Raw genomic sequence first — 23,755 nt, 5'->3', positions numbered from 1 at the left:
GAAACCAAATACATCAAATACCAGAAGACAATGCCAACCTGATGGCTGCTGCCGCAAGACAAGGATTGGGAACTTCATAACATAAAAATAATATTGAAGGTAACTAGCTAGCTGTGGAAATTATCTTGAAGAGTTTAGGGCAACTAGAAATTTTGGGTGCCAAAGTTGTTTGAACTGATCAATAGCGAGCTGCAAGATATGGGCTAGATTTTAGTAATTTGTAAGGGTACTTATGTGCATGAACCCCTCTCTATTAGAGAAAGCAGTAGCATTGGACCATTGTTTTTGACCTTACATAATATCACCCCATTTTAACAGCTAAAAGGCACATTCACTCATTCAGGTCCCAGTGCAATCCATTTTTCCCTTCATGGTCTGATAGGCAATTTCCACCACCAACCAAATAGTATGCGTAGTTCCATAGCATTAAGAAACCACAAATTTAGCCTCAACAATACACTTGAACAGCCACAAATAGTACAACCATCGTAAAACAAACAGATATTGACATGAGAAACACAATCATCGAAGAATAACTAATAGAGCATTCCGACAGTATATTCCAAGGTTAACAATCTTCAATGTGTTTTGTTTGTTTTACTAAAGCAGTGGATCAGAGTGATATACACCATACCATGCCCAATGACCAAGCAGTATTATCAGCATTCTAGTTCCATAAAAAAATCAAACTTTTTCCACAAATAAATAATTAGTACATGTTTCCAAAAAATAAACAATATACTGACTGGGACTTGCATTATTAGGCTAGATGGCATTGGTAATTAATTCAACGCTAAAGTTAAACTAGTTCTAACATTCCAAACAAAAGAAGCCACTGCAGATTTTAGGTGTGAACATACACATTCTCATGAGAAGGGGTTCTGTATACCTGGAATTTTGTTCAGAATGACTTGCTAGTTGATACCTTCACAACTGAACATAATAAATGGGAAGTAATAAATGGCTCTTACAGATTATAAGATTATGCATGTTATCCTAGACATGCACACACAATGAGCATCTCAAAACCAACAAAATTTTGACGAAAGCTTCTGAACAGCACTTCAAATAAAATACATTGACTAGAAAACACCGATATGTGCCAGCATAATGCTTATGCTGTGATCTTCACAAATCAGGAATAATTATGAAAAGAACATCTTAAAGGCCCCCTCCAAGCATAATAAGAATCAATGACGATCTTTTTCAAACCACTCGCATGGATCCCAAGCTGACATGACAAAGTCTCAGAGACTTGGGTTGGTATTTATGACCCCCAGAGTGCACCATGTTGCAAAGTTCATGTCTATCTTTTAAACATATAGATGTTATGATGGACTGAAGACAATTGACTCCCTAGACTATGTGTTAATTAACTATACTAAGCATGCCGGGTGCACATCACCACATCATTCTAAGAAAAGAGAAACAAAAATCCTTCTAAATGAACAGGAAAGAATGACCATGAAACAAGCCTTATTGCATAATGTGGGGTGGCATTTTATATACCTCAAAGTACTCACATGGCACAAGCAACCCATGAGGAACCTCAATGGCAGTTCTATGAATCCCCACAACCATGCATGAAGCAATACAGTCCCCACCAACAAAGCTGGTCCATGGCTTAATTTACAGCTGAGTGAGTCCATCTGGTTTCTCCATTGATTCCTTGAGTATCATCTCCACCCTCCGCTTCTTGTCATCTTTCTCATCATCCCTCAGAAACCAGGAATCAGTTTTCCCACCTGCAGCAGCTGAGCTCACTTGCAGGGCAATAGACTTCTTGTCTACACCAAATTTGAAATGCACAGTGGACCTTTTGCTGGGAAGAACCCTGTTTTCTGCACTAACATGCGGGATAAAGGAACCTTGCTTTGCAGCCTCAATGGCAGGAGCAAAAGTTTCAAGAATGGACACCCTCTTCCCCTCAATAATCTTATCTGGCACAACAACCTCCGAGACTTGTTTCTCTCCAGGAGGCAGAGGTGGGGCCAAGAATGGGTTAGTGCCAAACACCTGCTTTCCCTTTCCAATGTAACCATCAGCTGCTGAGGCAGACATAGCGGCGCCATTGCAAGCTAGCCTCTGCTGCAAACCCAACAGAGACCTCTCCGCCTTCCTCCGCTGTCGTACCTGCTCAATCTTATCAGTTTTTGGGTCGCTGGTTCTCTCCTTCCAAACCGGAGTGTGGATATACGTATGCCGATCGGGAAACACTGGGAGCCAATCAGGAATATGTTTCCCTGCTGCCAACTCTCCAACCTGAGCAAAACTAACTATTGGTTTAGGTTGCCTACCAATCGGAAAGCTAGGCACCGGGAGAGCAAATGGGCTCTCCTCAGTCTTGTCCACAAACCTTGTGATCTCTCTAATAACACCCGAACTAACTGCACACTCATGGATATCAGATGCGCCAGGAAAACCGTGAGGAAATTCAAGATCTTTTAAACCCTGAATTATATCAAAGACATTGCAAACCGTCCTGCCAGACAGAGTAGCATAGAAGTGCGCAGCCTTGCTTAGATCATGGATATACTGGACGAGGATGTCAGCAACTGCATCGAGAGCAGAGTGGCGGGAGGCATGGAACCCGGCGGACTCACAGACCTGGGCAACGGCGATCCTGGCAATGGAGCGGCTGAAATCATCTGCACCTGCGGAAGACGGGGATGGAAGGCTGCTCTTCCTGGTAGAAACGTTGTTCTGGTTATCCTCTCCACTCTCCTTGCCTCCATCGTTCATATTCAGCTGATCATATTATCAGGTCGCGCCTCAGGATTTCCACTGGTTTCACCATGTACCAAGCATACCTTGAAGCATTTGTCTTCAAAACAATGAGTTTGTAGGTAAAGGGCTTGCCTGATCCGGAGCTAGGGTTTCGACGACGGGGAAGTCCGCTAGGCTCAGAAACCCTGTAATCCGGGGGCATTGAGATGAGAGAGAAGTAGATATAAAAAAAGAACGAGCTTGGGAGCTCGCCCGGGACTCATCGATGATTTCGTTGGGGCACCATGGACGGCGGCAGCTGGAGCTCGGAGTGGCTCGCAATCAAGCGTTAAGGAGACAACATCTAGGGTTGGGGTTGGGGTACCAATTGGAAGGGACGCTAGGGTTTCCTTAAGGGGGAAGAGAATCTAGTAAGAATTTGATTTAGGGTTTGGTCGGTGGGAAAGAGAACTTCAAAAGACAACCCAAACCCTAATTAGGCTTCGTTCATAAGATCGAGAGAGAAAGAAGAGGCAATGGGTGGACTATTTATAGAGACTGCGAGAGAAGGGGCGGCAACGAACCTACGAACCTTACTCGGGTCCGGACCTGAACCTTTCAGATCCGAATCCATTTGGACGCTGCTTCATAAAAGCTCCTAATTAATTAATTTAATTTCAATTTCGTTTATTTAATTTTACTTAGTTATGGACATTTTTAACGAACTGTAATACAGTGGATAAATTAATTAAGGTGTGATGTGACGTGACGTGGCCAGGAGTAGTAGTGTGTTATGTTTTATTCCCCCCACCAATTATAAGATGATTAATTAGTCCATATTTATTGCATAAATTTGTCAAGCCGAACTTTCTAATACATGAAACTAGAATGGTAAACAGATCAGTAGCGGCGTCTTTATCACTAACACCATCGTCTTCTCTATTATGAGTACCACTTCTCCAGCCTTCCTGTTTAATAAGCTATTATTTTGAAAGTTGAGCACACTCAGTTTCCTTTCCTCCAATAATATCTCACCTTCGCATATGTAGTAGTATTTTGCCAAAAAAAAAAAGAATGAAAATTCCAATGCAAGCAAGAAGATGGAAGCTCATTTCAAAGATAGGAATTTGATTTAATTATAAATTAAATTTACAGTATGGTCGCATTGCGTGTGGACAGCCTCTTGAGCAGCTTTTGCCATTATATACATTAACACCTGTGAAGGGCAGCATTCTGAAAACAAAAGCACTTGCTACAAAGCTTACCCAGATTCCCTTGATGCTACCACCACAAGAACCTGAAAATTGTTTGGAGATGTCCATTTTTTCAATTGTGTTTCCTCTCCCACTTCCCTCTTCCATCTCGATCCCTCCGGTCTGTGACCTGCCTTGATTTACCACCACGAGATCCATGCCTGGAAGCTGACCCAAAACCGTCAAAGGCTGAAGACAATTCTGGGTCTCCAACACTGCCTGTGTCACCTGAGTCTCGGCTTCCCTCCAAATTGTCATCATAACCACCACTGCGCTCTTCTGCACGGTCTCTTGGTTGTAGAATGGTTGGGAGTTGGCCTGAGAATGATCGAGCCCCAGCAAGCACTACAGTTGGTGCTTGAGAAGTCATATTTGGGCCTGAAGTTGCTGCCTGTGCACTGCTACCACCCTCATGGCCTCGACTACTTGCTCTAAGGCTTCCTTCTTGTCCTGGTCTCCCACTTTCGCGATAACGTTCCCGGGGCCTAATGAATGAGATTTCAAGTAAGTTACTAGATACCGCAGCACGTGATCCAACGTAGCTATTTCAGGTTGCTTAATGCTTATGGTGCTAGGAAAAAGAAGTTATACATGTTCAATCAAACCAACCATTAGTTCTATTGGAGTAATTAATAATTCCACATCAGATAATGATGAATATGTGTTCACTTTACATCAAATGTGGTATCAAAACTAAGATTGATTGGTTTGTTTGCAATATGAATATTAACATAGAAGTGTGAGTCTCCCGTCCTATAAGTTTAAGCTTAAAGTTGAATCTAAGTAATTTTGTTTGTGTCTAACATGGTCTAGCTCCCTTGAAAAGATATGTAATTTATTGCACAAGAATTTAAAAAGCAAGCATAACATGATCGGCAAGATCAGTTTTCAATGTCATTTAGTTTCAAACTTTACGTGTGTGATTAGAAAAATCTCCTGGTGCAACCTAGTACTGTATCTAATGGTATTTAAAAAGAAAATGGCTCAAACTATCACCTGGTGGTATTAGAAGAGAAATCTCTACGAGAGGGACGAATTCCAGACTCAACCTGCTCAATTTCCCGTTGCAGTTCTCTCTGTATAGATAAAGCATTCAATTAGTAATATGTACAATACCTTATTTCTCTCACCATTTTATAGGAAGAAATTCTATTGAGCTCATGCAGGCATGCAGGAAGTACCATCAAACCAAATCAAACTGCTACAGTACTTTGTGGTGCACCAATGATATAAAGAGAATGGATTATTGAACAACAAAACAAGCACCTGTGTCTGCCTTTCTCTCTCCATGTCAAGATTGTACTGCAGTTCCCTGGTTTTTGCACGTTCAAGCTCCAAACTCCGCTCTCTCTCAATCTCATGTTCTAGTTCACTTGCTCTCTCCCTGAGTCAAGACCGACCAAACATGTTAGATTATTAAGAGATTCAGAATCCATGGAAGAAGAGCAAACCTGTCAAGGTCTTGCAAAAGTTTCATTTCTTTCAAAGCTGCTTCCTCCAAGAATTTTTGTCGGGCCCGCCTCATTAGAAGTTTCTTTTGTCTGCGACCTACTATTTCTTCTCTAATCTTGGCTTTCTCTCTAGTGAACCAGGACATATATTAGCATTTGTCAGAAAAAATTATGTATTGACATGATCAACAGTATTATGATAACAAGAGCCAAATTAATTTTTGTGCGATAAACAAACAGGGAAAGAAGGATGAGGTGGTTCACTGATGCTTACAATGATTGGATTTCATCCTTAATTTTTTGGAGGCGATTATTGTCCTCCAGATCATCTGCAGAAGAACAACATGGTACAAACAGAATTTAAAGGAAGAATGTCAAGAGACAAAATCTGAATTTGAGAAAAAACAATTGTCATTTTGCATACAGGTTATTTCATGAGATTCGGCTGTTTCTAGTTTTGAACTGGCAGATACTTCTTCCATTGCTTTTTCCTTCTGAAGAAGCTCCATTTCGATCTCAGCTTCTTCTAGTTCCTATATAATTACAAAAATAGACACTATAAAATTCGTAAGAAGATTGTGACTTGAACAGAATATATCACAATATACCTGAACGTCTTGCTCAATTTTCTTGGAGAAGAAATCAAAGTATGACTGGACAGAAGTCAGGGAAGAAAGGACCTGTGCAAATTTACAGGTATCCAATTAATAAAATATTCATTCAATTTCAGTATTTCACGAACTCTCTGTTTTTATTTCTTGTGATTAACAAACAACACTTAATTTTGAGTAGGAACAAATGATAAATCTGGACAGGCTTTTCAATCCAAACTATGCCAGTATACTGAGTCATAAATCAAACATGTCCCCAGGAATACTTAATCTAGTTTGTTGCTCTTAATTTTTGAAATGTGATCAATTGTTCACATCTCCCCTGTTGGCATTTTAAGCTAAACTGGGAAGGCAAACAGTTGATAAATAAAGGAGTCTATATGGTTAAGCATTTAACAGGTCATTCTAAGCCATTAGCCAGATGCCGTGGAATTTTTCTTCCAACCAAAGGATTTTGTTGACAAGCAAAGGGATATTTGAAACTAAATCATTCACATCATATGGCAGTTAATCACCTGTAGGATTGTTTGGCGAGTGCCCTCAAAATTAGGATCAATCTGCTTTGCAGTAGAACTGGATGAAAGCGCGCCCTTAAGTACCTTGAACCACAGGAGATAAATATATATATATATATGCTTTAAAATGAAGTTATTTTAGGAGAATAAGTAACATACGCACACCATCAAGTTTTCTGTCAAGGAAATATTACAAAGCAAACTAAACTGAAAATGTAATGAGTGAAAAAACTACGAGGTTAGAACTTCCTCATTAAGGAAAGAACAAAGCATACCTCTTTAGCATCAACAGGCTCATTCCTAATTTTACACAATGCTGAACATAGATTTTTCTCCATCAAATCTAGCTCTCCTACAAGAAGTAGTTGTGTGAAAGACATTTTCGATTACAAATTAAACACAATTACCAATGTCAGATTGTTGATTGTGAATGATACATTTCATAACTTGGTTAATCAAAATTTAAAGTAATCCTTCAGTGAGATAGGAAAGTTCATGATGAGTAACGGCATACCACTTCTTGACATCCCCATGCTCTCCAGGTTCTCCCAAACACTCTCAGGTATCAAAGCAATGTCCTCAGCGGGAGAGTAAAGACATACACTAGCAAGAAGACATAATGAAAGACGTGTCAAATGGACCTCTTCCATTGAATGAGAAAATCTCCCAATACCTCGAATAATGGTATTAGATGCTATAAGAAAGGATTGCAATTGGCCTCGCTTTGCAAAGGGAATATAGCCTGATAGCAAAGCCATGGCATGTCTTCGTAACAACAATGAAGAATCAGTTAAAGCTAAAGTTGCAACCAAATCCCAAGTAGTTGAAACCAGAATAGAGAGAAACGACTCAGGAATAGAGATATCTGAGTCGGCTCCAACCAAACTTTGACGTAATCTATAAAATACTCTAGCCATTTCATCATTTGTACTCAGGCCAATAATTCTTCCAAGATGCTGCAATGCCACAGCTCTCTGTTCAGGCTCTGAGTGACCCAACATGGCATGAAACAAATTAACTACTGAGCCTTCATTCCCATCTATATTACCAATGCCCCTTGTGAACAGTGACAACAGCCATTTATCACTTTGCAATCGCCATGAAAATCTTGGTGCATGACAGCAGAAAGACTTAATTACGGAGCAGACATTGCCAATCACACAGTCAAGAGAGAAATCTTGAGGCAACCTAAGAAGATATTCTATCATAGCAGATGCCGCTTGCCAGTTCCGATTTTGCTGAATTGCTACAATGAATTTCGAGAGGCCTTCAAGAGCAACCACCCAATGTCTAGATAAAAGATCCCTTGATTCAGACAAGCAAATTTCTCCACCATCACCATCACTATCCTTCTTTGTTGCTTGAATGATAGAAGCCAAGCATGTCGAGTACATAAAACATTTTGCCAATGCAAATGTGAGTTTCATAGCCAGCTTACAATGCAGACTCCAGCATATCTCAACAGATGGGATAAGTTTGGAAATCAGTAGTTCCAAGTGTCCAAACAACTTGTACATTTCATCCGGAGATAAACAGTGAACCCCTTGATCAAAGAAACCAGTTTTTCCACCATTAGACCCCTTCCTATCAGACTTGGATAAAGAGCTCTGGCCTGCATTTCTTTGAAAGCCAGATGGGCCGGTTGAGTTGCCACCAACATTTAGAGTTGTATCAATCTCAGATGACAATTGTTTTTCAACTAGGATGGAAATGCCAAACGACTCTATGCTCTGTGCTAGTAATACATTGCAGCTGTCCGTAACCTTTTGAAAGGCATGCAGATAGTTGTAAAAAGAAGAAGTAGGTTCTGAAGTGCTGAAATCAACCCATGACAACAAGGATTGCAATACTTCACTCTTCCTTCTGAAGGACAAATCACAAAAGAGAGAACCTAAAGTGAAGATCATTAATGATCCTTGAATTTCCTTCCCCCGAAGACTGTCCTGATTTTCTTCCTTGAGCCTTAGAAATTCAAAAAGTTCTTTGAAGTTCTCTAGATCAAAATCAGAACCTGAAACCACATCAGTTAAAAGCTTCTCATCGAAAGTCACTTTCCTCAAGAAATATGATATTAATGGTCTCAATAGACATAAAACTGAATCAAGGAAAGGCACATCACAGTAGGAAGATCTACAAATTGAAATCAATATCTGTGCTACTCTTGGCATTTCAGGAAGCATAGCTTCCATGTGTTCACCAACAATTGATTCCAGTATGTACAAGAGAATTGCTTTGACATTCATAGAAACATGGCCTTTCAAACAATCAGCTTGATTTAGAATAGGAAGGCTGTCCTTTTTGGGTTCTGGGTAGAGTGACAGGCATAAATCAGAAAACCAACAGAGCACATCTGGTAAAGCATTGGATGGGAAACATTTCAACTGCATCCCGACAGCCCCCAAGATACTTTCGCCAAACAAGTGAAATTGATTTTTCATCTTGGGAAAAAATTTATGAAGATCAGGGTAAAGAATGTGAAAGGAATCTTCGCTATCTGAATGGTCAGAAGGGCCAAGTTCTTTACCAACTTGTAAATATTGTTTCGTGTTGGACTGCTCAGCACTTAAAATCTCTAGCTTCTGATCTTTTACATTACCAACTAATGCAAGGTCATCTGCAAAAATAGATAATAGTGATGAAAGCTGTGAAAGATCAGAGACAAGAAACAATCGATCCTTTAAATACTGCTGAGCATGGCGAGAAACAGCCATCCATCCAAGAAATCGAGCAAGTGCAAACGGGCAGTCTGAGAACTTGGATATCTTCTGAATCCATGAAGAAGGAGGGACCAAACTCCTATATTGGAATCCATTTCTTGTATGACTTATAAAATCTGTCCCTTCAACGCTACCGGAGGATGCTGTTACCAACCTTTGAAGGAGTACCCAATGGCGTTGTGTGCCACGCAACTTTTCTGTGTCCAAGTGAGTTTTTCCTTCTTTGAGTTGATCATAGAGAGAAGTAATTAGCATGTTAAGATTCTCAGCGGAACATAAAATGATATCAACTACATCCTCAGGAGGACAGGATAGCTCAGTTGCAGAATGCAAAAGGAATAGTAGACTTTGCAGCAGAACTTCATGAGAGCACCGCTCCCTTCGTAATTGTTTCATCACAAACTGACATAGTAAGTACTGATTCTGCCGAACTAAGGTCACCGCATCTAAAGATTGTATATCAAATGGGGATATATCAATGCACTGCTCATTACCTTTGTAATCATATGTATGCAACTCCCCTTTAGACATATTTCTCTCATACTCTTCATCAAGTCTAGCAGCTTGGAGGAGTATATGGAGCACAGTTTTGTCTCTTTTGCTTTCAAGATGAGCTACTTGCTCCAAACCGTTATTATATCTCTCAAAGACCTTCTTTAGCTCAACCACATCATCATTCTGATTCATCTTGTACTTTATATTTTTCATCTGATTGATAGACTTTGAAGCAGGTCTGAAGGACATCATAAAAAACGGATTGACATAACATTCTGCAGCTAAAAGCAGTGCATCAATCACTGCATCATGAGATTCCGGATTAATGTCATACTGTGCAGACAGATCCATGGCCAAATGTTGATATTCAGAAGCCCTAGCTTCACAATCTTGATAGTTCACAACTTGCAAATAATCAGCCTGCAAATTGAAGTACTTCACATAGAAACCATTATCCAATGTCAGTGCATTTTGAAGTTGATCACCTGAGACCTTTTCTGCAGTGTCATGAATTAACTCTGCACTAGTTTTATCAGGACAGTTTCCTATGAAATAGTTGCCAACACTTGTCAGTGCCATGCTTTTGAGTTCACGGGGAGCGAACAGATAGTTAGCATCTTCATACACATCTATCTTTGTGGTTGCTTCGGATACTTCATTCTTCCTATCAAACTCATCAAGGCTACAAGACTTTGAAGGGTCTCCGTAAGAATGTTGTGAAGAGTTGGATGGCAAAAGAGAAGTTTCTTGATCTACAATTTTTGAAGCAGAACACTTGCAAAGGTCTATTTCAGGAGGAAGTTGTATGTGTGGCCCCAAAACTGTAAGAAGTATACTGCATAACGAGAAGATAGGGAATCTGAATTAAAAACCAACATTATCTGAAATTAAATAATCCATGACAAGGTATAAAAACAAACAAAATTTTGAAGACCAGTGAGAATGACTTAATAGTAGACTCCCTAAAATTTAAATCAACAAATGCTAACCTAAAAGCCAAATGAGATTCTCCCTAAATTGAGTAATAGACCAAACAATGAAATTTTAACAATCTACCTATCCTTCCATTCTACATTCCTCCATTTCAATGTTAAAGTGTAAAACGAACAGGAATTTCTTTTATGATTTTTTTAGAGAAAGTATTTCCAAATTCCAAAACTTATCAACCCAAATCACTTAGGCTTTACCTCGGAGCAACAGATCCACGTCTCCATTCAGATTCAAGAGATGGGAGCACAGCAGGCCTCAACAGCGCGGTCCGAATAATATTCAAAGCAATCACACATGTTCTCTCCTGCTTTTCAAGGAATACGCCAGAGACATCTCCAAAAGCAATAGTATTATTCATGGCAGTTATGGCAGGATCAAGAAAAGGTTCAAGCATTTCCAGAAGAAATAGCAGCTTATGCTTAAACTCCTGATAAGCAAAAAGTTGATGATAAATATGGCAGCTAGATATTTGAAACAAAACTGCATTATCCAGAGCATCTGAAATCAGCTGACAAACCTTATATTTAGCAAGTACATCATCCATATGCCCAGACAGTGCCAATATGGTATATTTCAAAGCAGCACGGGCACGAGAAGTAGATTGACGAGCACCCTATTAGACATCATGAGAATGAGAAAGATCAAAATATAAGGTGTGTTTGGACAGACAGAAAATGGAAGGGAAAGTGACGAAAAATGATGGATAGGAAAAGAAAATTTCACCTACAGACCTAATTTTCCATTGAACCAAACACAAGAAAATGGTTTCCCACCCTATCTCTTCTTTCACCCAACTTCTCTCAAAGACACAAACCAAACACAGCCAGAAAGTACAGCTGTTTCCTATATATGCAAGATAGAGGCATCCACTTGTAAAATAGATTGTGAATGAATGCATCACAATTTAGTTTAGACTGAGTGCACCAAGAGTTCTCGAGATGGTACCAGGAGGATATAAATTGAGAGGAGGATTTCTTACACATTTTGGAAATTTCTAGAGAGTAAACCATATCAACTGTGAGCTTTGGGAAAACCTTAAGGCCTCAACCAGGGACACTCTAGAATAAGAAAATCTATTCCAGATGGATATAACTCACGGAGGTCATCATGTTTATCATTCGAAAGTACATAAAAATGATTTGCTTTTTTACACATGATACTTCTGTGAGCAGATACATACTATTACACCATGACAGACAAAAATCTTGCACCCTTGGAACTGAAACAATAAAGCAAAGAACTCCAACACACCCCAAACTATCAGTTGGGAGTTTTAATCCCGACTCTCATAAAAAACTAGTAGGGGGCAAAATGCAATTATCTATTCGTCAAATTAAAATTATGATAAGCATGGGCACACATGGCCCTGCCTCCTGCAAAAATTCCAGGGCGATGATCAGTTATTAGTTATTATGTAATCCTTCATATATTGGTTCTAACTATAAGTACCCAATTCTTGCGCATGGAAAAGTTAGTTAGGAAAAGTGCTTCCTATTAGTTGCAAACTAAACATATTATTTGGACTCGAATCAACTGAAAAGCTTAAGCAGCTTAAGCTAATACAAATGAAAGACCCGGGCTTATATTTTCAAGTCTACATTTACCAAATCAACCAATATGGGACTATAATATTTCCAAACATATACACTGCTAAAGCTGATATTCTGCATCAAGATCATTCCACTCAAGGGAGATGGTGTTTCTAGGAAATCAGAACTATTATTTTCCAGCAAAGGGAGACCAAAATCAGAAACAGTATCTACAAGGTCTGCAGAATATGCATGAACCACCTGAAAGCACAGTTATACCATATACTGATATGTAGAATATATCTTATTCACTGACATCATACTTGAAACAGGATGGTATCTGGCGTCACCTGTTATACAATTTAAGGAGTAATGAGACAGAACCATAGCAGAAGAATATCCTAGCACATCCCTCATCATATTAAGGGCAGCCACTTATGCCACCATAAATAAATACACACACATAAAATGATAAAAATGATAACCATGATTTGAAAATATACCTGGATTATGCCCAAGAGATCTTCCAGGAGCTCAACTGCAAGATCCACCTGTATCAAAATCAGTACTAGAACATCGTTTTTAGAAAAGATAATAAAGAAAAGGCACCTTTGCCGTCACTGTAGATATCCACGGTGAAAGCGGCCCACAACATAAATCAATCAGTACACAGGCTGTCTTTGCCTGAAGATATAGCGGAAAATTAAACATTAATGACTCTATACCATACGAATAATTTATGTCATTAAAACAAAAAAAAACATAAAATTAATCAGCATGACTGATGTATCACAAATAGGTTTGAAAGCAAAGGTGCTCTCATCAAGGAACGAGTTTTTGTAAATTTATATGGAAAGTAAAAACCAACGTACATGTGAGGACATAAAGGATGACAAATAGCCTGCACAAGCATGAAGAAGAGGGCGATATGCTGATGAAGATGCCATTGCAACTATCTGCAATAAAGTAGAACATGCTGTGTGAAGTGTTGTAGAGTGGTGCACAAACCATCCATCATTGAATAACTACATTGCTAACCTGAGTGAGAGCCTGTTGAACAAAGGGGTGTTTCCATTGCCATAAACTGTCATCAACTTGATCTGGTGGACTGCTAATAGGAGGACGAAGTGCTACGAGACAACAAAAAGCAGTAAAATTCTAGAATAAGAATATAAAAAACAATGGCTAGAACTATTCACTACAAATTAAAAAATTAATCACCTGGAAGCAGTGCTTGCACAAGTGGCAATGTAGACCACAAATCAAAATTAGTATCAGCCAACTTGCAGCAGAGATCAGGCTATGCAAACATTACAATGAAATATACAAAAGATCATTAAATAGCATAGACCAACAATATTAGTGTCAAGAACTTGAACCAATCACAAAAGAAAAATACACCATGTTTCACCATAACAGGCAAGATCCTTTCCAAATATTTATATTGAAGCAAATAGATGATACCTGAGATGCACAAGCATAAAGAACATGGAGAATGCCTTCCTCAACAGAAGCAATATCCAACACATTCAAATAAGAAGTATCATATCGATCATCAAGAATTTTAAATTCTTCTCCAAACAAGCTTGAATAATCCATAAGAGGCAGATGACCAAGAGAATCAACCTTGGCGAGTTCATCTGAAACTCCAGATGTAGCCAAATCAGTAGCTGGATATTCTTCAAGGGATGTACCAGGCTCTACAAGTTTTTGAAGAGCCCTTGATGCCTAGGAATCAATAGAAAGACAAAGACAGAAAGTAATCCATGAAAGAATAATAGAGTCCATGGTCAACAAAATAGAGACTATCAGATACATACTAATCGACAGACAATTCCAAGATGGAAGTCTTTATAAGCTTTTCTTAACAGCATAATAACTGCATCAGGGCGAAAGGCAATAGAGCTAGAAGCAGTTTGAGTAAAATGTGATGGACTTCGTGATCTCCTTGGTTGTGCCTGCATGCATGTCATGGATAGTAGACACAGATGTCATTGCAGTGCTAGTTGTTAGGCAAGGTTAATTTCACAAAGCAATATGTTTGCAGGAGCATTTCCTAGGTTAACTTGTACAAAATTGCCACCAAGATAAAACACAAAAAGAACACCCTTAGAGAAAACAACAGAATATGATTCCAAGAATAATTGCAAATTATCATGTGAACAATATGAAAGCTACACTTCAAACAATATATATTTTGAAAAAATTTAGAATCATGCAAGATATTCATTTGTCACTTCATAACATTGAAATTGTCATAGTTCACAGTTGACATCCTAATAGGCAATATTAAAATTGATACAGAAGAATAAGCAAATGGTAGTCTGTTTGACCATTTAAGGTCATAAAATTAAGTTGCTTCCTACTCTCTAGAGCTTCTAGCTTAACAATAAAGGACAACAATGATAGGACCCTACAACAAATATTGAAGAAAGCTATCACACAGTGGGTCCAGCTTAAGTGTACAGCAGATAAAAAATAACAAATTTAAAAAAAAAAAAAAAACCAACCTCAAAATTTGATGACACCATTAGAGTAGATATTTGATTGTTTCTAAAAATATCTGAATCTGACGAATTTACCAGTGTTTTTGCAGCTTCCCTAAAAATTAGATACACAAAGTAATTTCAGATGATCTGCAAAAAAAGTGAGCTGCCATTTCTGCAGTACTTTCCAGAGAAAAGCAGCATAATATAGAAGGCAAATAATGCAGAAAGAAAAATTTGCAAAGCAAGAACACAAAAACAATTTACAATTGTAAGCAGCAAACCATGCATCTTTCATTTCACAACATGAATTTCTATAGTATCTCCAGATGTAGATGAAATATTAGATTCATTAACATAAAAGGAAGTTAAGGAACCCAAATCCCATTCACATAAATCAGAGTTTCAGAGGCTAGGCTACTAATGTATGAATCCAAAATCTTAAATTTCAGCATGTTAATTAAAACGCCCAAGTCAATAGGACTAAATTGATGGCCAGCAATTTCAAAATTTGCCTTTGGCCTATAATTTAGCCTTTTTCCACATATAATTATGTGTCTATCATGATAAAAGTGTATGCATTATGGAAGCTAAAACTCAGGTTTTAAAGAGAGATCATAGGATCTATGCCACAGATTTCTTGATTAAAAAAAAAAAATTATGCAGATATAATCAATATACGATGTGCATCTTTGATAACTTCCCTTCCCTAGTCAGACAGAAAAGGTCCAAAAAACTTACTAACATGCCAGGTGGAAAAGGTACAAAAACAAACAAGACCATTTGAAACATAATCTACAATAAAACAGGAACAACCACCATAATAAAACTTTCAATTAGGGGTGTAAATAATACACGACTACTCGCAAGCTACTCAAGTTCGATTCGGGGAAAGCTCAAACTCAACTCCCTTATGGTTGAGTCGAGTTTGAGCTCGAGTAGAGTTGTCGAGTGAGATGAGTTCGAGTATCTTAATACGTGACTCGAGAAGCAAGTAGTTGTATTTGTGTATATATATTATATATTAGTTTGTTTTATATATATAATTGACTCGCGCTCGAACTCGAGTATAGAAATATCTATGATTAAACCAAGTTTATTATTAGCCTTTATCGAGCTTAATCGAGCGAGCTCGAGTAGCTCGATTTATGTATTGAGTCGAGCTCGAGTTACAAAAACAAAACTCAATCGAGTTCGAGTCAAGTATCGAGCAACGAGTTTTCTAACGAGCTCGAGCTCAAGTAGCTTGTTGCTCTTCTTAAACTCGATCGATTACACCCCTACTTTTAGTGACTTGATAAGTGCAACAAATTGTCAATACCCATGCATGAATTTGTGAGATACAGTGACTTGAAGTGCAGATATCTGGCCATATTGCAAGTCTAATTCTAACAAAGAACAGCGCATCAAATAACAGCCGAAAGCTAACCTTTCATTCACAATTCGTAGAATTGGATAAAACGGTCCCACAAGCATTGCAAGATAGCGTATACTAGACTCAGCTGTGTCTGTGAAATTGGTGAGGTCTGTCTGCATCCGATTGAATAAAGATATGTTAATCATAATCAGAAATACAACTACATCATGATCATGTGCTTCTTAAAGTAACTCCAACAATTAAGATAGCCAGTCCCATACCTCCAATTGAGGCAGAAAAACAAGCAGCCTGTTTGTTATGTCTTGAAGCAACTATGAAATAAGAAGCATTAGAAGTGACTAACACCATGATAAATAAAATTGACAAAAAGCAGGAAGTTAATTAGTATTCACCTGAAGATGCATATCATGAGTTTCATGTTTGTGTGATATAATATGAGGTAACAAGTAATTAACCACAGGTTGAAACTCAGGCTCCAATCCAGCCACAGAAACTCCAATCAGCTGCCAGAATATGGTTAATAGGGTATGGACATCACAAAAAATCAACAAATGATCTCCACTCAAACCTTAACTCGACTATAAATGGTGCGCATATCAGAGTCATCAAAGATCAGAAAGATGAGAAGTGAATTTCTATTAGTTAGTACCAACTCCAAATCAACCTTCTAACAGGCACTGCTGCAATCCTACCCAAGGAACAAAAGATGCCATGGAGAGCTCGTTATCTGTTTTTTGCTTGATACCCATGCATGGTATGGCCTCAAAAAGTTATGCAAAGTGGGTCAAACATAGCTTTGGGTGCAACAGACCAAATCAGTTCCAAAAGCATATAGAATAAGCCAAAAAAGAAATTAAATAAATTACATTATGAAACTACCTAAATAAGAACCTAGTGATGTGCAAGCATGAGTATCAGCATAAAAAATAATAATAGCATCAGTCCCTTTGAGATATTTACCATAAAAATAACAACATTATTTTGCAAAAATTATACTATTAAAGAAGGAAGCACATCTTTTAATTGGCTCAGTGTTGAATTCAGTAGAAGAAGAAGGAAATAAAAATTAACACCTTCAAGCAATTGTTTTGATAAAAGATAACAAATCCAAAACCCTGCATCATGCACCATGATATTATCTACAACATATCGGAATATTAACAGTAACATACACCATAATATTCAGTTAGGCAGGGTAATACCAGTGTAAAATCTTATGAAATTTATTGCCATATAGAGCTAATAAAGAAACTTTCATCTTCAGAATTATTACCTGTATAAAAAATATAGCAATTGGATTCCCTCGTAAACAAGATATACGCACATATCGGCAAGGCGTATAGTTCATCGGATACATCACTTCACGTCTAGGGGATTCACAGCGTGGCCGGACCTTTATAAATGATTCTGGCTGAAAAAAATCATCAGAAAATAAGTTTCCATGAGTAAAATCATCCAACCATGGGATTGGATAATAGGACAATTGAAATTCAAAGTTCCAACTGTGATGAAAAATGTGACGCACGAAGTAATGAATGAACATCGTAGGAGCAGGTGTTGTTACTTTTCTCCTCTCGTGCAGATAACATAAGATCCGCTTGTTTAATTTAGAATGAAGAAAAGGAAAACAACAACTCTGCGTGGCACTTGTCAACAACTTGGGTATAAGATTACTGTATGTGAAACTTATAATTATCAGCATCCATTGAGAGTGTAAGGCATATCTCTGAACATTTCATACATCTCTTCTACAAACTAATTCAACCCTCAGTGAGTCAACCGTATGGAAAAGGAAATAATTCCAGTATGGAATTTTACTTTTTTACATATGTGCAAATCAAAGGCCATATTGTCAGTTAGGAATTAAACATCTATCATTTGCTACAAAAGTAAAAGAGAAGAAGCATATTACAGAACATGTGAAGATGAGAAAAACGAATTTAACCACTGTTCTTCTGAAAAGATAGGTTCATTAATATTCACCTTATAACGCAATCCAGCAGTAATTTCCCACTCAAGAACAGATTTATTATAGATCCTGATTTGGGAAAGTAGGCAAGGCTCCTGAAAAGAAAAAAAAGAAAATTAGATGCCATGGAAAGAGCGCACTGGCAATCATCATAAACTCAAACTATAATAAAGACAATAAGACCACGATACTAGAATGTAGTTAGGCACTGATTAGAAACCCCATGACTGGAAGAATAGAAGAATTGCCCACAGCAAAGTTAGGCCATTTAATTGAGCAAAGTAAGAATGTCAAATGATAAATGAGCGCAAGCCACTCCCTTGGCATTTTGCAGGAATGGTGTTCCACATTGGCATTTATTAGCAATTGAATTCTGACTGGACCGCTAACAAGGAAAGTGAGAATTTTACCAACCCATCATGGGGTGTTCCCTTTTATATAATAATGAAATATGTTCCTTGTTGAATTTTTTTCCTTGGAACTTATGTGATATTGTTTCATCAAATCAAAGAGATACACACAGAACAACAAAATCTTAAGCATTGAACTTACAGGGGATGAAGATGGTGGCTTTCAAGTTGCTACATCAAATTAAAAATCTTTTGTAGCAATTGGTAGATAGCGTCTCATGGACTTTTACTCGCTATTTTATGAAAGCAAAGGTTTAAAGTTGCAAGACAAAGCATAATTGAAAACTATGCAATTGCAAGCTGGTTCCCAAAGTTATAATTCCATCGTAAAGTGGTCTGATTAGTTAAACTCACTACTATTTTCACTTAAAATGGATTAAAAACTAGAATTAATCATGGATGCGAGAATGAGATTCTAAGTGTTGATCAATCTCTCATATCAAAAAAGAGTTCGAAACAAAAAGGAAGAGAAAGGAAAGAGGAGAAGGAGGTTTACGTCTAGCTCAAGCAAGATCCACTCCTTGGTGTTGGTGCCAGTAGACCAGTGGGAGCGGAGGTCGGGGTCGAGGACGTGCGCCGCCTTCTGGGCGGGGGACTCACGAGACATGGCTTTGATCTTGAAACCCAGCGGCTTCACTCGCGGCTCTAGCTCCACCTCCATGGCTCCCCTTATGCTCGAGCAAGTGCCAGAGATTACTGATTAGGGCAAGCAAATCGTCCTCGCTGGTCCTCGCTGGTCATCGGGAGTGACAAGGGGCGCCACATCGAGAGGAAGAAGGTACCGAAACTGATTGATTGAAGCTCGGATGCGGGTCCGGGTCTAAAGCCCAAAGCCTTCAAAAGTCAGAACGGGAAACGCGTTTCACAAAGACAGTTCAGAAACGAAAGAGAATCGGGCAACCGCATCAGCAACAGGGTCACCAATAGAGTCATTTTCGCAGGTGCAGCAACGTAAAAAGTTTAGCATGCAAAAATGCAATGCTCTCGTCTCGCGTCACTTGTCTAACCACACAACTGATATAAGGTGTTTCTGTTGGAATTATTACTGGTGGGCACGAGCAGGGTATCCGATTTTGATCCCCCGTTAAAAACTCAATTCAAACCCACTGGTTAATAAGTTAACTGATTTTTTTTAGATCAGTCACTTCATTGGAACTACCAATCTTTTCAACCATATCGATCCTCAACTCAAGATAAAAACTGAGTCCTAGTCTATTAGACATCACTGTTCACCTATACAACGAATTCAATTAACTATTATTAATGATATACTACTCCTACACAAGATTATTATATTTAATTTAATTTTTATTTTTAGTTTTCCAAATTCAGTTTGGTGTTTCAATATTTTTATGCCCATTCTATGAAATTAAAAAATTTACAATTAAACAAGTGGAGTTATATTTTTTTTTACAAAATTTATTAATTAAACAGGGGTAGTTTCCTGCTCCACTCTTAGCTCGGGATGGCCTTTACTAGTAGTCCTCTGTCATTCCAATTTTTTTATTTTCTTCCGTTGTTCCTGTTCTATTTTTTTTTTCCCTACTCACTTCTGATGAGAGACTATTGTTTTTTTCTTTTTTTCTTTTTTGAAATAATGTGGATAAACGATTTATTGAATAGGAAAAAACTATTGTTTTTTCTTTTTATTCTGTGTTTCTTTTATCTTGTTATGTTTTCTTTTATTATTTTTTTTAATAAAATATATAGTGGGTTATCCATTTTTATCAAAACCAAAATTATTAGTGATAATAATTTAAATTTAAAATATTTAACAAATCAAATTATAAGAGATTTTTCTGATTTTTTTTGTTTTGGGAAAAGATTCTTTTAATTTTTTTTTTTTGATAAATTTTTCAATTTTTTTATTTATAATTAATAGTAGAGATAAGGAATACTACAATTTATCAAAATTATGCACATATAATGGTCATGTAGTTTTAGTAATTTCAGATTATTTAAAAAAATAAAAATAAAAAGTTTTCCAGAATCTCTCGGCCCTCATTTCATTTAAGCGTTCGATGGCCATAAATCCACGCGGCATCGAAAGCGCACTTTCCCTCAAAACAAGTACGTCGAGGTCTAGGGAAACTCAGCAGGATCGCGCGCGGATGAGGATTGATGGGCGATGGATGGTGCTTGCGGCGGCGGTGTGGATTCAGGCCTTTACGGGAACCAACTTCGACTTCTCCGCTTACTCATCGGAGCTGAAGGCAGCGCTGGGGATCTCACAAGTTCAACTAAGCTATCTCGCCACCGCTTCAGACCTCGGCAAGGCTCTTGGTTGGTCTTCAGGGCTGGCGCTTATCTACCTTCCTCTCCCACTGGTTCTCCTCCTCACCGCCGTCATCGGCCTCGCTGCCTACGCCGTTCAGTGGCTCGTCATCACGTCTCGCATCTCCCTCCCTTACTTACCTGTAAGCAAGCCCGGCCCTTCATTTTTCTCTCTTACTACTACTTTTATTTATTTTTAAAAAAAAAAATAAAAAAAAATTGGATAAACCACAAAAAAAAAATATTCTATTCCTTTTCCTACTTTAATATCCACAAATTTTATCTATTTTTTCTTTTGCTAATAAATTAAAAATTAAATTTTTAAAAATTTCTCAACAACCAAAATCGATTGAGATTTTATATTAAAAAAATTTTAATTAAGTATTTAATTGGTATCCACTTATTTTTTTTAAAAATAAATAAATAAATCACTGATTTATTGAATGAAAAGACAAAATTATAAAGAATTAAATCCTCTCACCAGAAGGGAGGGGAGAAAGTAAAGTAAATAAAACAGAGAAGTTCACTTAATTGCCATAACAACAACTAGAAAGAGTTATCCTTCATTTGTCTTCTCTTTTGGTCCACCCCACTTTATCGTTGGCCTTACATCACATCCCTTTTTTTCAAAAAAAAATATATATATATATATATACATATATAGTCCTATCTCGGCAGGCTGCAGCGGTTAACCTGTATTAAAAAATAATTTAAAAATTAAAATTAAAATAACTCTCACTGCCCCTGAGTACAAGCTGTTTGAGAAGGAAGGAATATGTCATTTTTGTTATTGATGGGTGAAATAAATCGCTGGTTTTTCAGAGGAGTTGTTTGGACTCCTTCCGGAGAAGGAAATCATGGTTGTTTCTTAGCTTTTTTTTTTCCGGAACCTTCGTTCATCCCATACCATGCTAGTGCCAAAATTGGTGCCTGGCATCACCCAAGGCTCATCACGGTTACACGGATCATCCCATGTGAGGTGTGTGGCTTTCTCCTTCTTGGACATCTTGTCTGATGTTCATCCACCTCCCACTTATTTAGGATGGAATTGAATATTAATGGGCCATAAATTATTTATGGTTGTGAATAATACTTGTGATAACAAAATCCAATAGATTGAGAAAGGAGGTGAGAAGGCCTCACGTGCTGGGTGACTTTTTCTACTTACTAGTTTTTTTGACCAGTAGCTTGCTTGCTTGCTTGCTTCTTCCTCTGTTTCAATTTGTATGCGTTTACTGTTAATTAATGTACTAGACGGAAAACTTAGCAGGTAATTTAATTAATTAATTAATTAATTAATTAGCATGTGGTGATGGACGATATGGCATGGCAGGTGTTTCTGGTGTGCCTTCTGGCTGGATGTAGCATCTGCTGGTTCAACACCATATGCTTCGTGCTATGCATCAAAAACTTCCCGATGAGCAGAGCAGTTGCACTCTCACTCACCATCAGCTTCAATGGCGTCAGCGCCGCCCTCTTTTCCCTCGTCGCCAAAACCCTTGGTTCCACCTCTTCCGTCTACTTGCTCCTCAACGCCACACTCCCACTCCTCGCCTCTGCTGCCTCTCTCCCCCCAATCCTCCGCTATCACCACCCTGTCAGCAGTACCACTGTCTCTCCCCATGCGGCGACTGATAACCGCATCTTCCTCTGGCTCTTTGCCCTGGCTTTTGTCACCGGCCTCTATCTACTCTTCATCAACTCAGTCTCCACCACCGTCGTCATTGCCTGCTTCCTTCTCGTCGGCGCTCTTTCTCTTCTCCTCTTTCCCCTCTGCATCCCATGCCTGGTCTGTTCCCATTCTCAAGAAAGCATCCAAACTCTCCAGCAACTCCACAAGCCTTTCATTGACCAGCAGAGCAGCGCAGCAGCAGACGTTGTGGAAGAGGATGACATCTCCAGCAGGGAGGGAAGAGGGCCTTGGAAGTCGTGGTGGTGTTACTGCTGCTGCGATCAACTGATGGCCATGGACCGGCTGTCTGGGCTGTCGGAGGAGCACGGCGTGAAGCAGCTCATGCGCCGGGTTGACTTCTGGCTATACTACTTGGTCTACTTGTGCGGCGCCACTGTGGGCTTGGTTTACAGCAATAACTTGGGCCAGATAGCGCAGTCACTTGGAAAAGAGTCTCAGACGACTACTCTGGTCACCGTCTATTCTTCTTGCTCATTCTTCGGCCGCCTTTTCTCAGCCGCCCCAGACTTTTTGACGGGGTACGTGAAGTGTATATATATCATAATTATAGATTATATATATATATATAGATATACATGTGTGTGTGTGTGTGTGTGTGTAGGCATGCTAATTAATATAAGATAACATGATTCTAGGAAGGCACATTTTGCGAGAACGGGGTGGCTAGTGGTGGCGCAGGTGCTGACACCGGTGGCGTTTTTCCTCTTGGCGGAGTCTGGTGATGGGAAAGCACTACTTGCAGGCACGGCGCTAGTTGGCCTGAGCTCAGGCTTTGTTTTTGCAGCGGCGGTATCCGTCACGTCGGATCTCTTTGGGCCTAACAGCGTGGGCGTGAACCACAACATCCTCATCACCAACATTCCCGTGGGTTCTCTCCTCTATGGCGTTCTAGCAGCTCTTTACTATGATGCTAATGGTGTCATGATCGGTGATGGCATGGTGGTGTGCATGGGAAGGGAGTGTTACGCCAAAACGTTTGTCCTTTGGGGTTGCATTTCTCTGTTTGGGCTGGCATGCAGTGTGGTATTATATTTGCGGACCCGTTTAGCATACGAGTTCTCGGATCGGAGAAGATCGCCTGCAGCTCTAGTTGATAGAGGGGCCATTGACAATGGAGTCGATGGTTGACCCAAACAGATAATTATAGATGCACATACAAAGGCCATGTGCTCTGGCACATTTAATTTGTTTGAACGGGATTTTAGCCATATGGTTTGCTTGTGATTTATAATAACTCGATCATCCAGCTAGCATCATTAATTGATTTATGTAGGCATA

At 38.7% G+C, this 23,755-nt stretch overlaps 3 protein-coding genes across 4 annotated transcripts; 1 reads left to right on the top strand and 2 right to left on the bottom strand.

Annotated features, from left to right (window-relative positions):
* Positions 1-1,237: 1,237 nt before the first annotated feature.
* On the bottom strand, positions 1,238-3,234 carry LOC120279296 (transcription initiation factor TFIID subunit 8-like). The gene has a single exon (XM_039286202.1). The coding sequence runs from the start codon at positions 2,740-2,742 to the stop codon at positions 1,630-1,632; it is 1,113 nt and encodes a 370-aa protein (XP_039142136.1). The 5' UTR covers positions 2,743-3,234; the 3' UTR covers positions 1,238-1,629.
* Positions 3,235-3,814: 580 nt separating this feature from the next.
* On the bottom strand, positions 3,815-19,309 carry LOC120278766. Its single transcript, XM_039285495.1, has 26 exons — positions 19,007-19,309; positions 18,115-18,195; positions 17,405-17,542; positions 16,524-16,634; positions 16,392-16,442; positions 16,183-16,283; positions 14,778-14,868; positions 14,088-14,225; positions 13,732-13,995; positions 13,489-13,567; positions 13,306-13,397; positions 13,140-13,223; positions 12,877-12,951; positions 12,771-12,818; positions 11,256-11,351; positions 10,936-11,165; positions 7,051-10,583; positions 6,812-6,888; positions 6,537-6,620; positions 6,019-6,090; positions 5,835-5,943; positions 5,685-5,739; positions 5,411-5,539; positions 5,226-5,343; positions 4,956-5,035; positions 3,815-4,444 (listed from the first exon to the last, which is right to left on the bottom strand). The coding sequence occupies exons 1-26, from the start codon at positions 19,169-19,171 to the stop codon at positions 4,033-4,035; spliced, it is 6,513 nt and encodes a 2,170-aa protein (XP_039141429.1). The 5' UTR covers positions 19,172-19,309; the 3' UTR covers positions 3,815-4,032.
* Positions 19,310-20,480: 1,171 nt separating this feature from the next.
* Positions 20,481-23,659, top strand: LOC120278767 (protein NUCLEAR FUSION DEFECTIVE 4-like). 2 transcript variants are annotated; one of them, XM_039285496.1, is made up of 3 exons: positions 20,481-20,927; positions 22,118-22,995; positions 23,113-23,659. In XM_039285496.1, the coding sequence occupies exons 1-3, from the start codon at positions 20,532-20,534 to the stop codon at positions 23,603-23,605; spliced, it is 1,767 nt and encodes a 588-aa protein (XP_039141430.1). In that variant the 5' UTR covers positions 20,481-20,531; the 3' UTR covers positions 23,606-23,659. The 2 variants fall into 2 exon arrangements, with proteins under 2 accessions (XP_039141430.1, XP_039141431.1); XM_039285497.1 differs by lacking the exon at positions 20,481-20,927 and adding an exon at positions 21,452-21,763.
* Positions 23,660-23,755: the final 96 nt, after the last annotated feature.

Source organism: Dioscorea cayenensis, chromosome 16 (assembly GCF_009730915.1).
Source record: "Dioscorea cayenensis subsp. rotundata cultivar TDr96_F1 chromosome 16, TDr96_F1_v2_PseudoChromosome.rev07_lg8_w22 25.fasta, whole genome shotgun sequence".
Taxonomy (NCBI): Eukaryota; Viridiplantae; Streptophyta; class Magnoliopsida; order Dioscoreales; family Dioscoreaceae; genus Dioscorea; species Dioscorea cayenensis.
Note: the sequence above shows the minus strand (reverse complement) of the source record. Positions and strands in the feature narration are given on the sequence as shown.